Source organism: Loxodonta africana, chromosome 22, assembly GCF_030014295.1.
Source record: "Loxodonta africana isolate mLoxAfr1 chromosome 22, mLoxAfr1.hap2, whole genome shotgun sequence".
Classification (NCBI taxonomy): Eukaryota; Metazoa; Chordata; class Mammalia; order Proboscidea; family Elephantidae; genus Loxodonta; species Loxodonta africana.
In genome coordinates, this window is record NC_087363.1 from 23,133,872 (window position 1) to 23,149,894 (window position 16,023).

General features: G+C 60.3%; 3 protein-coding genes across 13 annotated transcripts in view; 1 reads left to right on the forward strand and 2 right to left on the reverse strand.

Moving 5' to 3' along the window:
* The window catches only part of RNF123 (ring finger protein 123), a 30,391-nt gene extending 27,139 nt beyond the window's left edge, over window positions 1–3,252 (reverse strand). Inside the window, exon 1 of the mRNA XM_023547707.2 lies at window positions 3,144–3,252. The gene's annotated coding sequence lies outside the window, so the exon portion shown is untranslated. The remainder of the gene's footprint in view (window positions 1–3,143) is intronic.
* MST1 (macrophage stimulating 1) lies at window positions 48–5,906 on the forward strand. Of its 3 annotated transcripts, none has more exons than XM_003409876.4 (18): window positions 48–762; window positions 1,441–1,588; window positions 1,667–1,779; window positions 1,864–1,978; window positions 2,056–2,192; window positions 2,273–2,393; window positions 2,515–2,633; window positions 2,823–2,988; window positions 3,152–3,282; window positions 3,386–3,488; window positions 4,122–4,258; window positions 4,347–4,382; window positions 4,462–4,582; window positions 4,735–4,812; window positions 4,955–5,101; window positions 5,182–5,288; window positions 5,404–5,543; window positions 5,671–5,906. In XM_003409876.4, exons 1-18 carry the CDS (start codon window positions 669–671, stop codon window positions 5,830–5,832), a joined length of 2,175 nt encoding a protein of 724 aa, XP_003409924.1. In that variant the 5' UTR covers window positions 48–668; the 3' UTR covers window positions 5,833–5,906. The 3 variants fall into 3 exon arrangements, with proteins under 3 accessions (XP_003409924.1, XP_064130599.1, XP_064130600.1); XM_064274529.1 differs by having other exon boundaries at window positions 2,273–2,389; window positions 2,515–2,640; XM_064274530.1 differs by lacking the exon at window positions 3,152–3,282 and having other exon boundaries at window positions 51–762; window positions 2,273–2,389.
* Window positions 5,907–6,275: 369 nt separating this feature from the next.
* Window positions 6,276–14,949, reverse strand: APEH (acylaminoacyl-peptide hydrolase). Of its 9 annotated transcripts, none has more exons than XM_010589795.3 (22): window positions 14,870–14,948; window positions 14,662–14,794; window positions 13,982–14,108; window positions 13,456–13,549; window positions 13,281–13,356; window positions 13,028–13,191; window positions 12,727–12,864; window positions 12,539–12,630; window positions 12,421–12,461; window positions 12,218–12,339; window positions 11,544–11,604; window positions 10,645–10,742; window positions 9,931–10,006; window positions 9,008–9,096; window positions 8,493–8,631; window positions 7,944–8,027; window positions 7,783–7,863; window positions 7,331–7,365; window positions 7,030–7,220; window positions 6,827–6,929; window positions 6,625–6,731; window positions 6,276–6,533 (listed from the first exon to the last, which is right to left on the reverse strand). In XM_010589795.3, the coding sequence occupies exons 1-22, from the start codon at window positions 14,879–14,881 to the stop codon at window positions 6,428–6,430; spliced, it is 2,169 nt and encodes a 722-aa protein (XP_010588097.1). In that variant the 5' UTR covers window positions 14,882–14,948; the 3' UTR covers window positions 6,276–6,427. The 9 variants fall into 9 exon arrangements, with proteins under 9 accessions (XP_010588097.1, XP_010588096.1, XP_003409701.1 ...); XM_010589794.3 differs by having other exon boundaries at window positions 7,331–7,419; XM_003409653.4 differs by having other exon boundaries at window positions 7,331–7,419; window positions 9,955–10,006; window positions 14,870–14,947.
* Between the last annotated feature and the right edge of the window lie 1,074 nt (window positions 14,950–16,023).

The following is a 16,023-nucleotide window of genomic DNA, read 5'->3' on the forward strand; positions in this document are numbered from 1 at the left end:
CGCCTAGCCCAGCCGCCTGCCTCGGCTCCTACTCGTACTTGGAAGCCCTGCCCAGATGTTCCCTAGGATGGCTGCAAGGGCTGCGCTTGCCAGGGTCGCCACAACCCCTCACCCTCAACCCTGCTCTTATTCAGGCCCAATGGGAGGCCTCACTCACCCTTCCTGGGATGGCGCCTCTGAGGGGAGTCTTCCTGGGCTCTGGTGTCAGGGGCGTGGGCCTGACCTGCCACAGCTGCGGCCGATAAGGCAGCAAAAGGGGCAGGCGGGGCTGAGATGGGGGAAGGGACCGTTCTCTACAGGGTGAAGACTGAGGCTTGGCAAGTTTAAGGTTGCTGCCCAGGGTCTGGAATCCAGGCCTCTGGTAGCTCATCGCTCTGTCCCTGGGGGCAGCAGAGGCTGCAGCGGGGCTCCACCCCACCCCACCCCAGGGTACCTCAAGCCCCGCCACTGAACTTTCCCAACACCTGACCTAGAGGACCACTACATAGGGAGGTCTCTCAGGGGTCTAGTTGTTTAGGGTGAGGTCCCTTGCACCTGACCCAGGGGGGCTGAGTGTGGCCCCACCCCCTCCTGCCATAGGGTCTCTGGTCAGGCCCCAGCAGGCCTGCAGTGGGGGTGTGGAGCCAGAGCCACCCAATCCCGTAGAGACAAGTTTCACAACTTCTTGGATGGGGCTGCAGTGGGTCACAGTGCAGCTTCCAGCCAGAAAGATGGAGTGGCTCCCACTCTTGCTGCTTCTGACACAGTGTTCAGGCGCCCCTGGTGAGTGCTTCCCTCCCTGATCTGAATCTTCCTTCAGGAGGGAGTTGGCCCCAGGCCCATCCTGCCATTTGAGCCAGAAGCTCACTTTCCTACTGGGTATGTAGAACAGTGACATTGGCCTTTTGTGTAGAGTTGGGCAGCCTCGGGAAAACACATACAAACTACCCACCCAGGTCTCTATTAACACACCTGCTGTAGCATTGAGGCAGTGTTGGGGCCACATAGATGCAGGCCCACATGAGGCAGTCACACATCCTGAGTCTGATCTACTCCTCTAACCCAGTATATGTCCTCATGCTTGTGAGAGCCCAGACTGAATGAGTCAAGTCAGAATGCCTGGACTGGGCAATGTGATGGCTCTGAGCTTTGGCATTCTTATCTGAGAGATGAGATGAGGCAAGCTCCATCACCCACTGCTTTCATGGAGTGCATGTGACTGACCTGAACCCATTGCCTGGTCGACTAAATGGGGGCACTGGTGATAAGTATCACATCTGGGCTTGCTTCCCTTACCCTGGGCAAGGGGTCAGCCCTTGAATGTGTCCACACGGTCCATCCCAGAGGCCTTCTGGAGCTTTGGTCCACTGCATGAACAAAGTGTGGACATGTGGATATACTCATATGTGGGTATAAATGCATGCCCACCTGCCTTGTGCCAACCACATCCCCATCCCACAGGGCAGCGCTCGCTACTGAATGACTTCCAGGTGCTCCGGGGTACAGAACTGCAGCACCTGCTACATGCAGTGAAGCCCGGGGCTTGGCAGGAGGATGTGGCAGATGCTGAGGAGTGTGCCGGGCGCTGTGGGCCCCTTCTGGACTGCCGGTGAGCGACCATGGGACCTAGATAAGGCTGAGGCAGGGGAGTCTGGGCTGCTGGCTGACCCTGTGCCCCTCCCCCCAGGGCCTTCCACTATAACGTGAGCAGTCATGGTTGCCAACTGCTGCCATGGACCCAGTACTCGCCCCACACAAGACTACAGCGTTCAGAGCGCTGTGATCTCTTCCAGAAGAAAGGCCAGTGACTGCAGAGAGGGGCGGGGGCGGGGATAGGGGAGCCCGGGCCTCAGGCTGCCTTGACCGTCCATCTCTTGCTCCCAGATTACGTGCGGAACTGCATCATGGGCAATGGGTCCGGGTATCGGGGCACAGTGGCCAGGACCGCGGGCGGCCTGCCCTGCCAGCGCTGGAACCGCAAGTTCCCGGTTGATCACAAGTGAGACAGACATCTCCCCTCGGGCCCTGCCCGGCCCCTGCCGCAGCACGTACTGTAAAGCCATACAACTCCCTCAGGTACGTGCCCACACTGCGAAACGGCCTGGAGGAGAACTTTTGCCGCAACCCTGAAGGGGACGCCGGAGGTCCTTGGTGCTACACGACAGACCCTGCCGTGCGCTTCCAGAGCTGCGGCATCAAGTCCTGCCGGGAAGGTAAGTGGCGCGGGGTCCAGCGGGGGGCGAGGGGGGTAGGCCCATGCCCATCCACGAACGCACAGGTCCCATACTTCCAGCCACTTGTGTTTGGTGCACTGGCGAGGATTACCGCGGCGAGGTGGACCGCACCGAGTCAGGACGCGAATGTCAGCGCTGGGACCTGCAACACCCGCACCCACACCCCTTCGAGCCGAGCAAGTACGCGTGGGCAGGATCGACGCCCTTGGGGGCCGGGTTAGGGGAGGGTTGAGACCCCAGGCGCGGGGTCGGGCGGGGCCTGAGGCCCAGGGTCTAGTTCATGCCTTGCTACCGCCCCCAGATTCCTCGACAAAAATCTGGACGACAACTACTGCCGGAATCCGGACGGCTCTGAGAGGCCCTGGTGCTACACCACTGACCCACTGGTCGAGCGAGAGTTCTGTGACCTCCCCAGCTGCGGTAGGGCGCGAGGCCCGGCCTGGGAGGGCCCTGGGGACTGTGGGGGCGTGTCCTGGAGGCGGCGGGGCCTGACTGGGAGATGGGCAGAGAGCAAATCCCAGGAGGACCAGAGACCCGCGAGGGCCGGGCTGGGACCCAGCCTGAGTCCCAGTTCCTGCCCGGGGTCCGACCTGCCTCGGTCTATCCAAGGGACCGAGACACAGCCGCGCCGGGCCACGACGCTTAACTGCTTCCGCGGGAAGGGCGAGGGCTACCGGGGCACGGCCAATACTACAGCCGCGGGCGTGCCCTGCCAGCGCTGGGATGCACAGAGCCCGCATCAGCACCGTTTTGCGCCTGAGAAATACGCGTGCAAGTGAGGTGGTGGTGGGGGGGCTCTGGGGACGTACTCCCGCGGGTGGGCCCGGAGGGGGCGGTCCCGAGGCGGGGCCTGAGGGGGAGCCGGAGGCGGGCTCCAGCCCAAGGCTGCCAGCCTGCGGCCTGGGGCCCCGCCAGGGCTGAGGGGCGCACCTGTGCAGGGACCTTCGGGAGAACTTCTGCCGGAACCCTGACGGCTCGGAGGCGCCCTGGTGCTTCACGTCGCGGCCCGGCATGCGCGTGGCCTTCTGCTACCAGATCCGGCGCTGCGCCGACGACGTGCGGCCCGAGGGTGAGGCCCCGGGCGGAGGGAACCGAGCCCGGGCTAGAGGCGCGGAGCCAGCCGGAGGGCCGGGCGGGGACCGGCGCTAACAGGCGCTGCCTACCCGCCACAGAATGCTACTACGGAGCCGGCGAGCAGTACCGCGGCTCGGTCAACAAGACCCGCAAGGGCGTCCCTTGCCAGCGCTGGGCTGCGGAGACGCCGCATAAGCCGCAGTGAGTCGATCCGGGCCCGGGTGGGAGCAAGGGCGTAGCGAGGGTAAGGAGCGCCCAGGGGCAATCTCTAAATTGGGGGGCACTCGAACGCCCTGAGGCAATCTCTAAGTTGGCGCCCCTGCCTCCAAATTTCAAGACGAATAGAAACTGATAGCAAAAACGAAAAGGAGCAGGCGAGCGCGCTTGTGTCCTGGGCAGTGGGCGGGCTGACAGGCGGGATCCCGGGTCGGCCAGGCCTCCTCCGGGCTGGTGAATCATCCCGGCAGACACTGAGAGCCTTGGCAGCAGAGAGCAGCGCTGAAACATGGCTGAAGCGGCAGGAGCTTTGGGCGCAGCTCAAGTCCGGCATAGTTTGATCTTGGACTTATCTCTGGACCGTGTGATGTCACCCCCTCTATCAGTGTCACCTGGTGTGGTCTGCACACCCCTAGTGACCCACTGGCACCCCCTTGGACCTGTGCCCTGAGGCAAATGCCCCTCTCTGCCCCCCCCCCTTCACATGCCTCTGGTGGGGTCTGGTGGCCATGCCGGGTCTAAGGCCCATCCTTGGGCTGTATGCTGCGGGGTTCTGGGAACAGAGCCCAGCAGGGTTTTGGGAGGACCTGCTGCAATATTATGCCCCCTCTTGTCTAGGTTCACCCCCACCTCGGGCCCACACGTGAAATTGGAGGAGAACTACTGCCGGAACCCAGATGGGGACCGCCACGGGCCCTGGTGCTACACTACAGACCCGGGGACCCCATTTGACTACTGTGCACTGCGACGCTGTGGTGAGCGCTGCCACGTGCCCCGCGGTCCCACCCCTAGTCCCTAGCACAGAGCCTACTTCTCTTAATCTGGTCAAACTTGGTCTTTCAGATGATGAACAGCCGCTGTCCACCTTGAAGCCCCCAGGTGCGCAGGTGGGCCAGGAGCCGGCTGGGCCCTTTTGCCTACCCCAGTGGGATCTCATCCCACCGACTCCATCCTCCAGACCAGGTGCTGTTTGAGGAGTGTGGCCTGAGGGTGGATCGGCCGGACCAGTGGCACTCCAAGCTGCGCATGATAGGGGGCCAGCCTGGAAACTCGCCCTGGACAGTCAGCCTGCGCAGCCGGTGAGGCACAACTGCGTGTCTCCGCAGGAGAAAGCTGAGGCTGTGTCCTCTGGGGTTATGCTAATGGAGGGTTGAAACCTGCCCCTTGCTTCAGGCATCCTAGTCAGATGATGGTAGGCCCAGCATGTGTCTCCTATCTGTCCCTTCCCCAGGCAGGGCCACCATTTCTGTGGCGGATCCCTAGTGAAGGAGCAGTGGGTGCTGACTGCCCGGCAGTGCTTCTCCTCCTGGTGAGCTTCCCTTGGGTTTTGGAACACAGTCCTACCACCTGACTTTGTCCCCTGCCAGCCACTTTACCCAGACAATCCAACAGGTGCTCCCTGAGGCAGCAGATTGGGAGACAAGACTGACCTATCAGGGCTTCTCTCCCAGCCGTGTGCCTCTCCTGGGCTATGAGGTGTGGTTGGGGATGATGTTCCAGAACCCGCAGCCTGGGGAGCCAGACCTGCAGCGGGTTCCAGTGGCCAAGATGGTGTGCGGACCCTCAGACTCCCAGCTTGTCCTGCTCAAGCTGGAGAGGTGTGTGGAGAGGTTGGGATGGTATGAGGCAGTGCTGGGCGTGTGGTCTCAGGCCTTGAATGCCCCCATTCCTACCATAGGCCTGTGACCCTGAACCAGCGCGTGGCCCTGATCTGTCTGCCCCCTGAGCGGTATGTGGTGCCTCCAGGGACCAAGTGTGAGATTGCAGGCTGGGGTGAAACAAAAGGTAGGAGCACAGTGTAAGGGCATGGTTGGTTCCCGGCCAGGAGGCCTAGCTCTGGATCCTGCCCAAGAGCCCTCTTCTTGTTCCCATACCCCCGATGCACACACATACATTGTAGGCACAGGTAATGGCATGGTTCTGAACGTGGCCTCGCTGAGAGTCATCTCCAACCAGGAGTGTAATGTCAAGCACCGAGGACGTGTAAAGGAGAGCGAGATGTGTACTTCAGGCCCGCTGGTCCCTGTGGGGGCCTGTGAGGTCAGTGGTAGGGCCCCTGGGCTAGCCTGAGGAGTGTGCGGGGAGCTGGAAATGGACTACTTCTTCCCCAAGGGGGCTAGTCTCTGCTATTGTCCAGGGTCCCCTTACCAGTTCTCCTGCCTGCTAGGGTGACTACGGGAGCCCGCTTGCCTGCTTTACCCATGACTGCTGGGTCCTGGAGGGAATCGTAATCCCCAACCGAGTGTGCGCACGGCTTCGCTGGCCGGCCATCTTCACGCGCGTCTCCATGTTTGTGGACTGGATTCATAAGGTCATGCGGCTGGACTAGGCCTGGCCTTGGCCCCATGCGCCTTGGGGGAGGATGAAGCTTCCTGTCAGACATAAAGCCACCTTTCCTCTTTACCCCTGTGCAGGGTGCTTCTTAGCCTCTGCTTCTAGGGAACAAGTTGGCAACTCCTCTCTAGAGCTGACCCTGGGGCTACCTTAGCCTATGGATGCTGTAGAAGAAGAGGGTCTCACAAGTCCCTCAGACACACTTGGGAGAAGAAGGGTGGTGTAGGGCAGTTTCTGTCAGAAGGGGCTGCAGCAGAGGGAGCTAGCCCGGTAGAGAGTCCCAGTCAGGACAGGCAGGGGGCTAAGCTGTACTGCCTCCTCCCTCGCACACTGGAGGTAGATGTAGCCTCGTGGCTACTGTACCCACAGCCTTGAGTCTCCCAACCCCAGGGTGAGGGTTGGGGATGACTTGGTACAAAATACCAGCAAGAACCAGGCTCCATGTCCTCATTTATTATGACCATAGAGCCCACACTCCTCTGTCCACCTATCCATGGAGTCCAGAGCAGGGGAACCCTCTTGCTACTCTGAGAGGCCTTGGGGCCCCCAAAGAGTGACCAGGCTGACCCGCTCATGTGGGGGGCAGAGCTTCAACTGCCCAAGTGTGTGCGCAGCCAGAGCACAGCATTCATGAAGCTGTCCGACTCCACCTCCACCTCTGATAGTCCGTGGGTGCTCTTGGGATAGAGCAGGAGCCTGTAGGTGTGGGGGAGCAATGCTTGAGGTTGGGGGATCCTCCCCTGCTCACCTACCTACCAGCTGCCAGGACTTCCCTTGCTGGACTCACCGAACAGGTACTTTCCGGGCCTTGAGAGCACGGTAATACTCCATGCCCTGCTTGAAGGGCACACGCCGGTCCTCCTGGCCCAGCATCAAAAGCAGTGGAGTCTTCACCTGGGTGTGTGGGGAAGAATGGGGAGTGGTGGTGAGCAGGGCCCTGGGCTTTGGGTGGACAGGTGGCAGACAGGACAGGGAAGAGGACCACGTACCTGAGGGACATATTTGATGGGTGACTTGTCTAGCATCTCAGCCCACACACTGAGGTCTGGCAGGCAGTCACTGCTGTAGGGGAAACCAGCCTCCACCACACACCTGCAAGAGACAGAGCTGATGTAGTGCCAGGGTGGGCATCCAGGGCTCTGGGGCCTACAGGGTGGAGGGGAGGAGAGCAGGGTCCTGTGGGCACACTGACCAGTCAGGGATGTCGGTAGAACCCATCATAGAGGCAATGTTGATCACGGGGTTCCGGGCCACACAGGCACTGTAGGTCTCTGGGTACTGACCAATCAGGTGACAGGAGAGGAAGCCACCATGGGAACCACCCATGAGGGCCACACGGCTTGCGCTGAAGTGCTCCTCCTGGAGGACCTGCTCTACTGCAAACTGCAGGGTGGGGCAGAGCACACTGTGGCCAGCTGCCTGCCCAGCTGGATGGAGCCACACCGCTGGCCCGCCTTCCAGGCTGTTTCCCCTGCCCTTCAGCCCCCAGCTACCTGGACGTCCTTCACATCCTGCTGGCCCACGTTGCCTGGGAGGGAGAGAATACTGTCCTGGCCAAAGCCCGTGGAGCCGCGATAGTTCACTGGAGGCCAAGGAGGGACCAGACGTGGTAGTCAGATAACATTTTTAGCTCCCGGGACACCCACCTATCTGTGAAGTGGGCCCCAGGACCAGCTACACCACAGACTGTCAAGGGGAAGTCATCGAGAGATTTGAGGCTGCTGCCCGGTGACCAGAGCACCTTTTCGATGAAGTCCTGAGTTGGTCCACGTTATTGCCATACTGTGGTGCCAGAGGCTGGGCCAGGGCAGTTTCTGGTAGTGGTTACCAGGTCCAAGCTACAGAGAGGCCTGGAGACTAGGGTGGCACCCATGGTGCTTGTACAAAGCAGATGGCAAACCAGGTCCACTCATCACCCCACCACAGCCCTATCCTGCTCACTCACCTAGCAGCACTGCAAAGCCCATCTTGCAAAGCAAGGCTGGGAACAGCATCCAGGCAGCGACAAAGGATGAATGGGGACCCCCTGCAGACATGGAGCAGAGGGTGAAAGGGCCAGCCAGGAGGGGCTGTGGGAGGGCAGGGGCTCTTAGGCCAGATGCTTACCATGGGGCATGACCACCATGGGGACCTGGGTCTTATCTGGAGGGTCACTGGGCTGTAGAAGGATGGCTTCAAAGTCAAGGCCAGCTGCACGGAAAGTACAGTGGTCAGCAAGGCCAGTGCAACTACCCAGGGGCTTCTTCAGCAAAGGCCTCAGCTATAGCTGCAGGTCTGGGGCTAACCTCTGATGCAGGGACCTGGCCAAGGTGGCCCACACTGTGACACAGAGACCCTGGGAGACGCACACTCCTGCCCTAGTCAGGGAACCTCAGTCTCTGCAGGGACAGCATTCTGGATGAAGTGTGGTCACAGACGCCCATGTAAGGCCTGTCTTCTTTGGGCCCTGGTTTTTCTACCACAGATGAACTGGCCTGGTGGTGCCTAGCTCTGGCACCCCGAGCACTTGCTCAGACACCTAGACGTGATCGCCCATAAGAGGGACAGAAAAGCTCTTAGAGGTGATTCCAGGAAAGCCCACGATATGAGATACAAAAAGATGCTGTGTGCTGGGGAACCTGGTGTGGGCATGCCTATGTCCCAGGCTCAGCTCACCATACTGCACATTCTCTTGCTCCAGGGGTGGCTGCAGCACCCGGATGCCCCACTGGATGTCGGGTATGGGCTCGGCCTCCTCCAGGGGCACCCAAAACACCGACTTCTCCTTCCCCGCAGGAGGCAGGAACCCAACTTTCTGTCAAGGGGAAGGAGTGTGTCACACATGGCTTAGCTGCTTCCTTTCCCTCTGCCTCTACCCAGGGTGAGAAACCAGCCCTTCCACCCACTTCCAGAGAGCACAGCATGGCCTCCTGTTGTGAGCTGGTATATACAAAGGTACTCACACTCACACACAGACCTAGCTCCTCAGCATCTAGGCTCTGCTATTTCCCTGTGTCCTGCAATACCAGGGGACTGGGCACTTCCCCAGGCAACCCTGTTCTGTATAGAGCAGACCCCAGCCCAGGACTTCCTCCCCATGGGTGCCAGAGCCTCGTGGACCAGCTCACTGTCTCAGGGAATCTGCCTGCATGGAACTACTGCTTCCTGGCCCTGGGCTCACCAATGCTCACCAGGCTTGGGGGCTGGCTGGGCGTGGAGAACTGTGCCACCATGAGGTCTAGGTCAATTGTGAGAAGTTTCCAGCTTCCAGCTGGCTCCCCTGGGGAGGGTAGATGCCACTTAGCAGGGGGCACCACCTTTCCTATCTCCTACCTGCAGAGTCAAGTTCCAGGCTGGAGAATCTATGTCAAGTTACCCCTTCCACCCTGAGGGGCAAAGAGATACCTCTCATAAATGCCCAACTGCACATGGCCCTGGGTGAACCTCCTGCTCTGTCCCCCTATCTGGCAGACACTGGCCGTGTCTCCCCAGCTGGGCCAGGGGACACACCAGACCACCACAGCACATCTGCCCCTCAAGAATCACAGTCTGCAAGGGTGGCAGCTGGGCCCACAGGGCTGGGGGGAGGGGGGCGTTGCTGATTCTGGACAGTGGGGTCCATAATGATTCTTAAGCAAGGACTGTGAAATGTGATGAGCTGCACGTTTGAAACGATACTTTGGCAGCTTTGTGGAGGGGCAGGCACAGTCAGGGCAGGTGAAGAACTCAAAAGACATTTCAGGCACAGAATCACCAGGCCCGGGTATAAGGAAGATGGGGGAGCCAACACAGGGCTTCTCCTGAGCCCTGGGCGAGCAGAGCTGTCTCTGCCTAAAGTAGGGTACCCTAAAGGTTTGGGAGGGCAGAGGGACAACTCTGGCAAATCTTGGCCAGAGTTTTGTAGGAACAGTTTCAGGAGCAGGGATGGGGGCCATGCTAAGTTTGGGTAGAGTTGAGCGCTAAAGAGCAGTGGAGCAGGGGAAGTAGTTTGGTGGCTGGGTAAGGGTCCCGCCAGGGCAGGGCTTTCAGGAGACTGTCAGTAAAGGCTGCAGAACAGTCAGTAGTGCAGAGTGGCCAGGAGTGCCGCTACTGCCCCACATGCTCATATACCTACCCCTACCCCTGCAGCCCTGCTCACCAGCGGTCAGGGAAGTCACACTGCCCGTCTGGGTGTCCACAGCAAACAGGTCCTGCAGCAGAGAAGGCCAGGTGTGGCAACACATCCAAGAACCCTGAGCTTTGTGAGTGTCCCCGACCTCCTCTCTGCCCCTCTTAGGGACACCTGGGCCCGGGCTAGTGCTGTGAGCAGCTATGGTGATGGCTACTCAGTGCAGTAGGGAGTAGCCCAGGCCCTAGATTCAAATCCCAGCCCTATCACAACCTGCTGAGTGGCCCTGGGCAAGGTATGGAATGTTTTTTTGAGCTGGCATGAGGACCAAGTGATACCATACCCAAAAGGATCTTAGCATACCGTGGATGCACCCACCCCTATCCCTGCGGGACTCACTCCCATCTCCATCAGCTGCCCTTACAGGGTGCTCAGGGGCTCACCCTGGTTACAGTCCCCTTCTCCCCCAGCTGGAAATGCCTGGGAGGGGTCGCACTCCTGCCTCAGAAGAAAAGGTCAAAGGTTCTGTTGGGGAGCACCAGGGCAGCCACCCCCACAAAGGAGAAGGGAGTCCAGGACAGGTGCAGGCAAGATCTTAAGGGGCTGGTGGGACCTTGCGGCTGGGCATCCACCCAGGGGTGTGTGTGTGCTATGTCCCAGGGGCCTGAGGCTCCTAGGGATGTCATAGGGGATGCCTCTCACGCGGACAGGGCCCCTTACCTGCCGGCTGCGCTGAGCAGAGTCAAAGACCACTCTCTGGCTGTCAGCCGACCAGCATCCCAGAGGCAGCAGACTACAGTAGATCCCAGAGAAGTCCTCTGCAAAGATGGGAGGGCTGGGAGCCACATCCAGGAGTGGAGGCTTGGGGGTTCCTCAAGCCTATGAGGCAGGTGGGGCTGTTTTGGGAATTCACCCAGGGCCCCTGCTCAGGCACCTGCAACTTGTGGTAGAGAGGCTGTCCCTGACATGAGGGTATCCTTGGCGATAAGGAGCTTCCTAACGCGGGGGCTGATGGGCAGAGGCCTCTGAGGGCCCAGAAGAGAGATGACCCGAGAAAACAAGAGATCCTCATTCTTGGGATGGTTCAGGGCCCCAGACAGAGCTGTGAGCACCTAACACCACAGCTGAAGCCTGTTGGCCAAGAGCCACCCTCCCAGAGACCCTGCTGACCAGGGACTTGGCCTGAACAAAGGCTGCTGGGGTGGGAAAGGCAATGCGGTGCCCTTAGGCCCAGAACTTGTCGAGGAGGACACTCCAACCTAGTGGCCTTCTGAGATTCATTAAATGGGCCATGGCTTTAACCAACCACTGGAAAAACCAGAAAAATCTAACATGAGTTCCAGCACAGGAATGAAATCATCCAAATCTCCAGCAGCTTGGATCCCTCTGATCTCAGCTTTGGTCCAGCCAACTCCCTTCCATAGGAACTGTTCCCTGTGGTGATGACCCCACTCCCTGTGGAGGCTGGACATGGAGTTGGCCCAAAAGGGAGGGAGGAACCTCGGAAAGATCCCAGGATGGAACAGCTGGGGCACTGGCCCCGAACAGGGAAGAAACAGATGGGAGGGAAATACAGAGCCACGGGCTCCACTGCCCCCATCCAACCACGTACCCCTTACCTCCCAGCTGCCGAGGCACGATGTCCACCACCACTGAAGTGACCTTGGTGTACCAGTCATACTGCGAGAGAGTACAATGGTCAGGGACACCAGAGGATGGGTACTGCCCTCAGGGCACAGAGCTCTACCATCAGTCCCCATCTCTGGTAGTCTCAGGGGAAGAAGGGGAGGACCTGATACTTGAGTGAACCGAATCTGATGCACCTCCGTTCTGGTGACCTGGACAAGATGCCCAGAGGGGCTCAGCTAGGCAGATACCTCTGACTTTCACCAGGGACCTGGAGCTTTTCTTGGGCAGAGGACTGGGACTCTATACCAGCCACTGCCATTGAGCTGATTATTGCAACTCCCGTGTGTCAGTAACTCCCCACTATATCCCAACCCCTTGCACACAGCCTGGTCATGTGCAGATGAGAAATCAATGGGAGGGGCATTTCTACAAACAGAAGATGGTCTCGAGGTGGTGAGCCCTGATGGTGCAAATTCCCCATGCCAATGCTCTCAGCCCCTAGCCCCTACCCGGAGAGCGCAGGCGGAACTCACATCGACATGCACCAGGACAGGAGGGCATCCAGTGGGGCCCATGTGGAGATGATGCTGGCCCTTCAGCTCTCATCCTCCATCCTCTCCTCTTGCTGTCCAATGCCCACCCCCGACCCCAAACTCCAGCTTACCAGGCACAGCTGGCTACACTGATGATGGGGGACCAGAGATGGGTACTTAAGGTAGACAATGCGACACTGGTCTGGGCTCAGCCGGGGAGAAGAGACAGCCAGGGAGTCATCCGAGAGGAGTTCTGGGCCAGATGGAAACAGTATCAATGGGCTGGCAAGGCCAGAGTGCGTCAGGAAAGCACATGCGGGCACCACTCACTTACCACACTTCCCCTCAGCGAGGTCCACATAGTACAAGGCTGACCTGGAACCGCCAGAGAGATACTCAGCTTCAAGACCAGCCTGGGCTGCAGGGCCCCCTGCCCTGCCCCACTTTCTCACCTGCGATTGGTGCAGAAGCGGACACCCAGTCGGAAGGGCTCATGCCACCAGCCCACGAACACTACACCTGTGTCTCCAGGAGCCCAGAATGCCTGTAAACAAGACCACAGGACAGGTGTGAGCAAGGGGGAGTAGCTAAGGTAGGGCCCCCAGGCTCCAGGAGTGACGTGGACCAAGTTGGCACTGACCTGTCCAGGGGACACATTTTCAGGAACCCCCTCAAGCACAGAGATGTTGCCACTCTCAACATCCAGCACACAGAGCACAGGGGTGCTTTTGGAAACCATGTTTTCTCCCCAGTCTTCATAAAACACAAACTGATCCCCCTGAGAATACGAGATACTTAGTGGTCAGGCCTGTCTGCAAGGCCCTGCCCTGCCTGCAGAAGCCAGTGCATCCCCTGTTCTGACAGGTGGTTTGGGCAGGGAGCACACTGAGCCCCGGGGCTGCACTGCAGGGCCTGCAGGGACTGGCCACGGCCATGAGCACCTTGATGGCCTGGTCTGGCTTCTTCAGCCTAGCCATTTCATCATCACTGGCACTGACGTCCAAGGCTTTGGTCTGAAAGAAGGACTCAGTCTTGGGGCGCTTCTTCTCTGCCACATACAATAAGTGTGTCTCCGAGTGCGACCAGGACAGGCAGCCAAAGCAGTCTGGGTGTACGAAGGGCCGATCAGGGGGAGCCCAGGGCTCTGGCTGCCCCTCCTGCCTACCTGGCCTGCTCACCAACCAGATGCCTCACCATCCTCGTACACGGGCCCATGTTTCTCCAGTGCTGACAAGTTGAAGCTCTTAAGCTTCCGGTTCTTCTCCCAGACCTGAGAATATTTGGGCGTCAGGCTGCCCCACCTCCAACAGAGCCTTATCTGTGGGGCTGAGCCCCCAGCCGCCCGCCCCCTGGCACCATGCAGACTCACTTCCAGGAACTGCTTCTCTTCCCCAGGGCTTGTGCCTCCAGCCTTACGCAGCACAGCTTTCATGGCACCTGATGGAGATTCTCTGCTCAGCAGTCTGAGAACATGGGGCATCAGGTTGGGATTGTCTCCCACCCACCAACAGCCCTGCCCAGGCCCCTCACTAGCCACAAGCTCTTAGACAAGATTCTTGAAGCTTTGGCCTCACACCAGCCCCTGCACACAACCCCCCCGCCCCCTGGCCCAGCCCCACCATGGCAGCTGGCCTTGCCTCTCCTCCCTGGGGCAGGGGCTCTACCCACTCCGGCCTCTCCCACACCCGTAGGCTCTAGACCAGCTAGGGGTTTGGAGCAAGCCTCCAGTGCTTATCAGGCCATGTCACCAGAGGCCAAATGAACTCCCCAGGGGCATGAACCTGGCTCCTGGCCTCTCTTCAACACCTTGCCTGTACTGGGGCACATGGTGGGCATTCACAAAAGGCTTGCAGATGGCTGTGGCCTTGTCCACAAGTTTCCTCCCTTGCACTTACTCCCCCCGGGTCTCCACGCTGCTGCCTGCAGGCCCTGCAAACACCACTGAGTCCCCGTCGTGGAACACCAGATACTGACGGCAGAATCGGATGTTCTCCATACGTTCAAGGTCCCTCTGGGTCCATTCTGCAAGGGGAGGCCTGACGCTGCCCAACCTGGACAGTCCCTTCCACAGCCCCTCACCCAGGAAAGCCCAGCTCCACATCCCCTCATCTGTCTCCAGATACCCTGGGTGCAGGCCTCTCTTGGAGAGAACCCTCTACTGCCCCCAGAACCCACCCTGGATCCTGAGGGTAGCCTGGCTGCCCCAGATGGAGGCTCCAGGTGCACCCATGCCCCATGTGTATGGGAGGGTGGAGGGCCCTACAAGGCCCACACCCTACACCCAGGTCAGAGTTCTACTCCACAACCCTTGTGCACACTCTAGTGGCCTCACCCCATGCATTCATGGGCCCCATCTAATATCGGCTCAGTACACACTCCCCATACACCTGTGTACACAGACCAGTAATACCTTCCTATTTCTACACTCCTCCATCCCCACACCCCCCCAAACCCCACCTTCCTCCGACATCCGTGTACACCTTCAGGTAGCCAGCCCTCCACATTCCCGTTCTCTCCAACCCAGTGCACGGTGCTGGAGTGGGCCCGCCACCCTGATTCCCCTCCACACACACACCAGTGTGCACCGTCCGGTAGAGGCCCCCGTACTGCGTGGTGACCTCCGGGCCCAGGCAGGCGGCGCTCAGCGCGGGCTGGCGGCTAAGGCCCCGGTACAGCGCCGCCGCCTCTTCGGGCTCGTTCAGCAGCACCTGCGCAGGGGACACACCAGGGTCAGGCCCGGTCCGGGCTGCGGGGACCACGGGGACCGCGGGCCGAGCCCTCACCTGCCGCTCCATAATTGCTACTTGGCCGCCCGGGACAGGCGGGGAGCGCAGGCACCCGGAAGTGCGACTTAGAGGGGCGGAGCCTGGGGCGCAGCCAGTTTCCGCCACAGACCTCGGCGGCGACCTGGGAGGGCGGGGCCTTCAGCCAAAGGGCGTGGACCGTTGACCGAGGGGCGAGGCCTTTATGCTAAGAAAGCGGGGTGAGTCAGGAGAGCTGGAGGGGAGCGGGCGGGGACAGCGAGGAAAGAAGCGGGCCCTTTTAGGGGAGGATCAGGCTGGTGAGAGGCGGGATTTGTGGGCCGGGTCCCAGGCCTGTTACTGGGAGGGGAGTGTGTGGGACTTCCGAGGAGAGGGGGTGGCCCTGAGGAAGGAGAACATGGGGGCGGGCCAGGAAGGGACAGATCTGTGAAGAGTGAAAGGGCCTACGCGAGCAGGCGCTGAGCCCTTAGGACAAGGCTGTGAGGCGAAAGAAGCGAGGTCGGACCGGCAGTGACTCTGAGCAGCCAAAGGGCTGGGTGCAAAGGAATGCGGACCAATGAATCTTTGAGCATGAGGGGCAGAAGCTGAGGTCTGTGAGGGCAGCCATCGAAGAACTCTTCAGGGTGAGGGGCGGGGCCGGGGCCGGGGTGGGGCGGGAACTGCGGGCTGTGAGGAAGGCCATCAACGACACCGATTGGTGGAGGGGCGGGGCCACGGGGCGGGGCGGGCCAAGGCCCGCCCCAGGATGGGTCTCCCGCGGCTCCTGGGTCTGGCAAGCATTTTCTGGGCGCGGCTCCCAGGCAGACGGGGAGAGGAGGGCGCTCGTCAGCTCTGGGCGGGGCTCGAAGAGCAGAGCCCAGGGTGCAAGGGAAAGAGGGGCGGGTGCCAAGTTTTCCCGATGTCGCCTGGGTTTATCGGCCACCAGGCCTGCCCCAAAAGCTATCTGTTCCCGCAGCCCTCACCTGCCCCTCTCAGTGGTGCCTCGCTGGGATGGTGAGCGAGTGGAGCTTTGCCTGCCTCCCCAGGCCTCAGTCCAGGCTCTTGGATACATAGGACCTCGTAAGGACAAACGGCATCAAGAACCAGGGAGCTTACTGTGGAAAGAAGAGCCTGGGAAGGCCAAGAAGTCCTGAACATGGTGCAGGATTGAGTGGGCTACTGGGACAGTGGAGGTC

Bases quoted from the DNA above. Each gene is read 5' to 3' on its own strand.
- MST1 (XM_064274529.1), top strand. From the start codon at position 669: ATGGGGCTGCAGTGGGTCACAGTGCAGCTTCCAGCCAGAAAGATGGAG. The intron at 2,641-2,822 runs GCGAGGCCCGGC...GGTCTATCCAAG, and splicing joins CTCCCCAGCTGCGGTAGGGC to GGACCGAGACACAGCCGCGC. The intron at 4,583-4,734 runs GTGAGGCACAAC...TCCCTTCCCCAG, and splicing joins ACAGTCAGCCTGCGCAGCCG to GCAGGGCCACCATTTCTGTG.
- APEH (XM_010589794.3), bottom strand. The intron at 11,605-12,217 runs GTAAGCTGGAGT...ACTCTCTCGCAG, and splicing joins AGTGTAGCCAGCTGTGCCTG to TATGACTGGTACACCAAGGT. The intron at 10,007-10,644 runs GTAAGGGGCCCT...TCTCTGCTGCAG, and splicing joins CTGCTCAGCGCAGCCGGCAG to GACCTGTTTGCTGTGGACAC.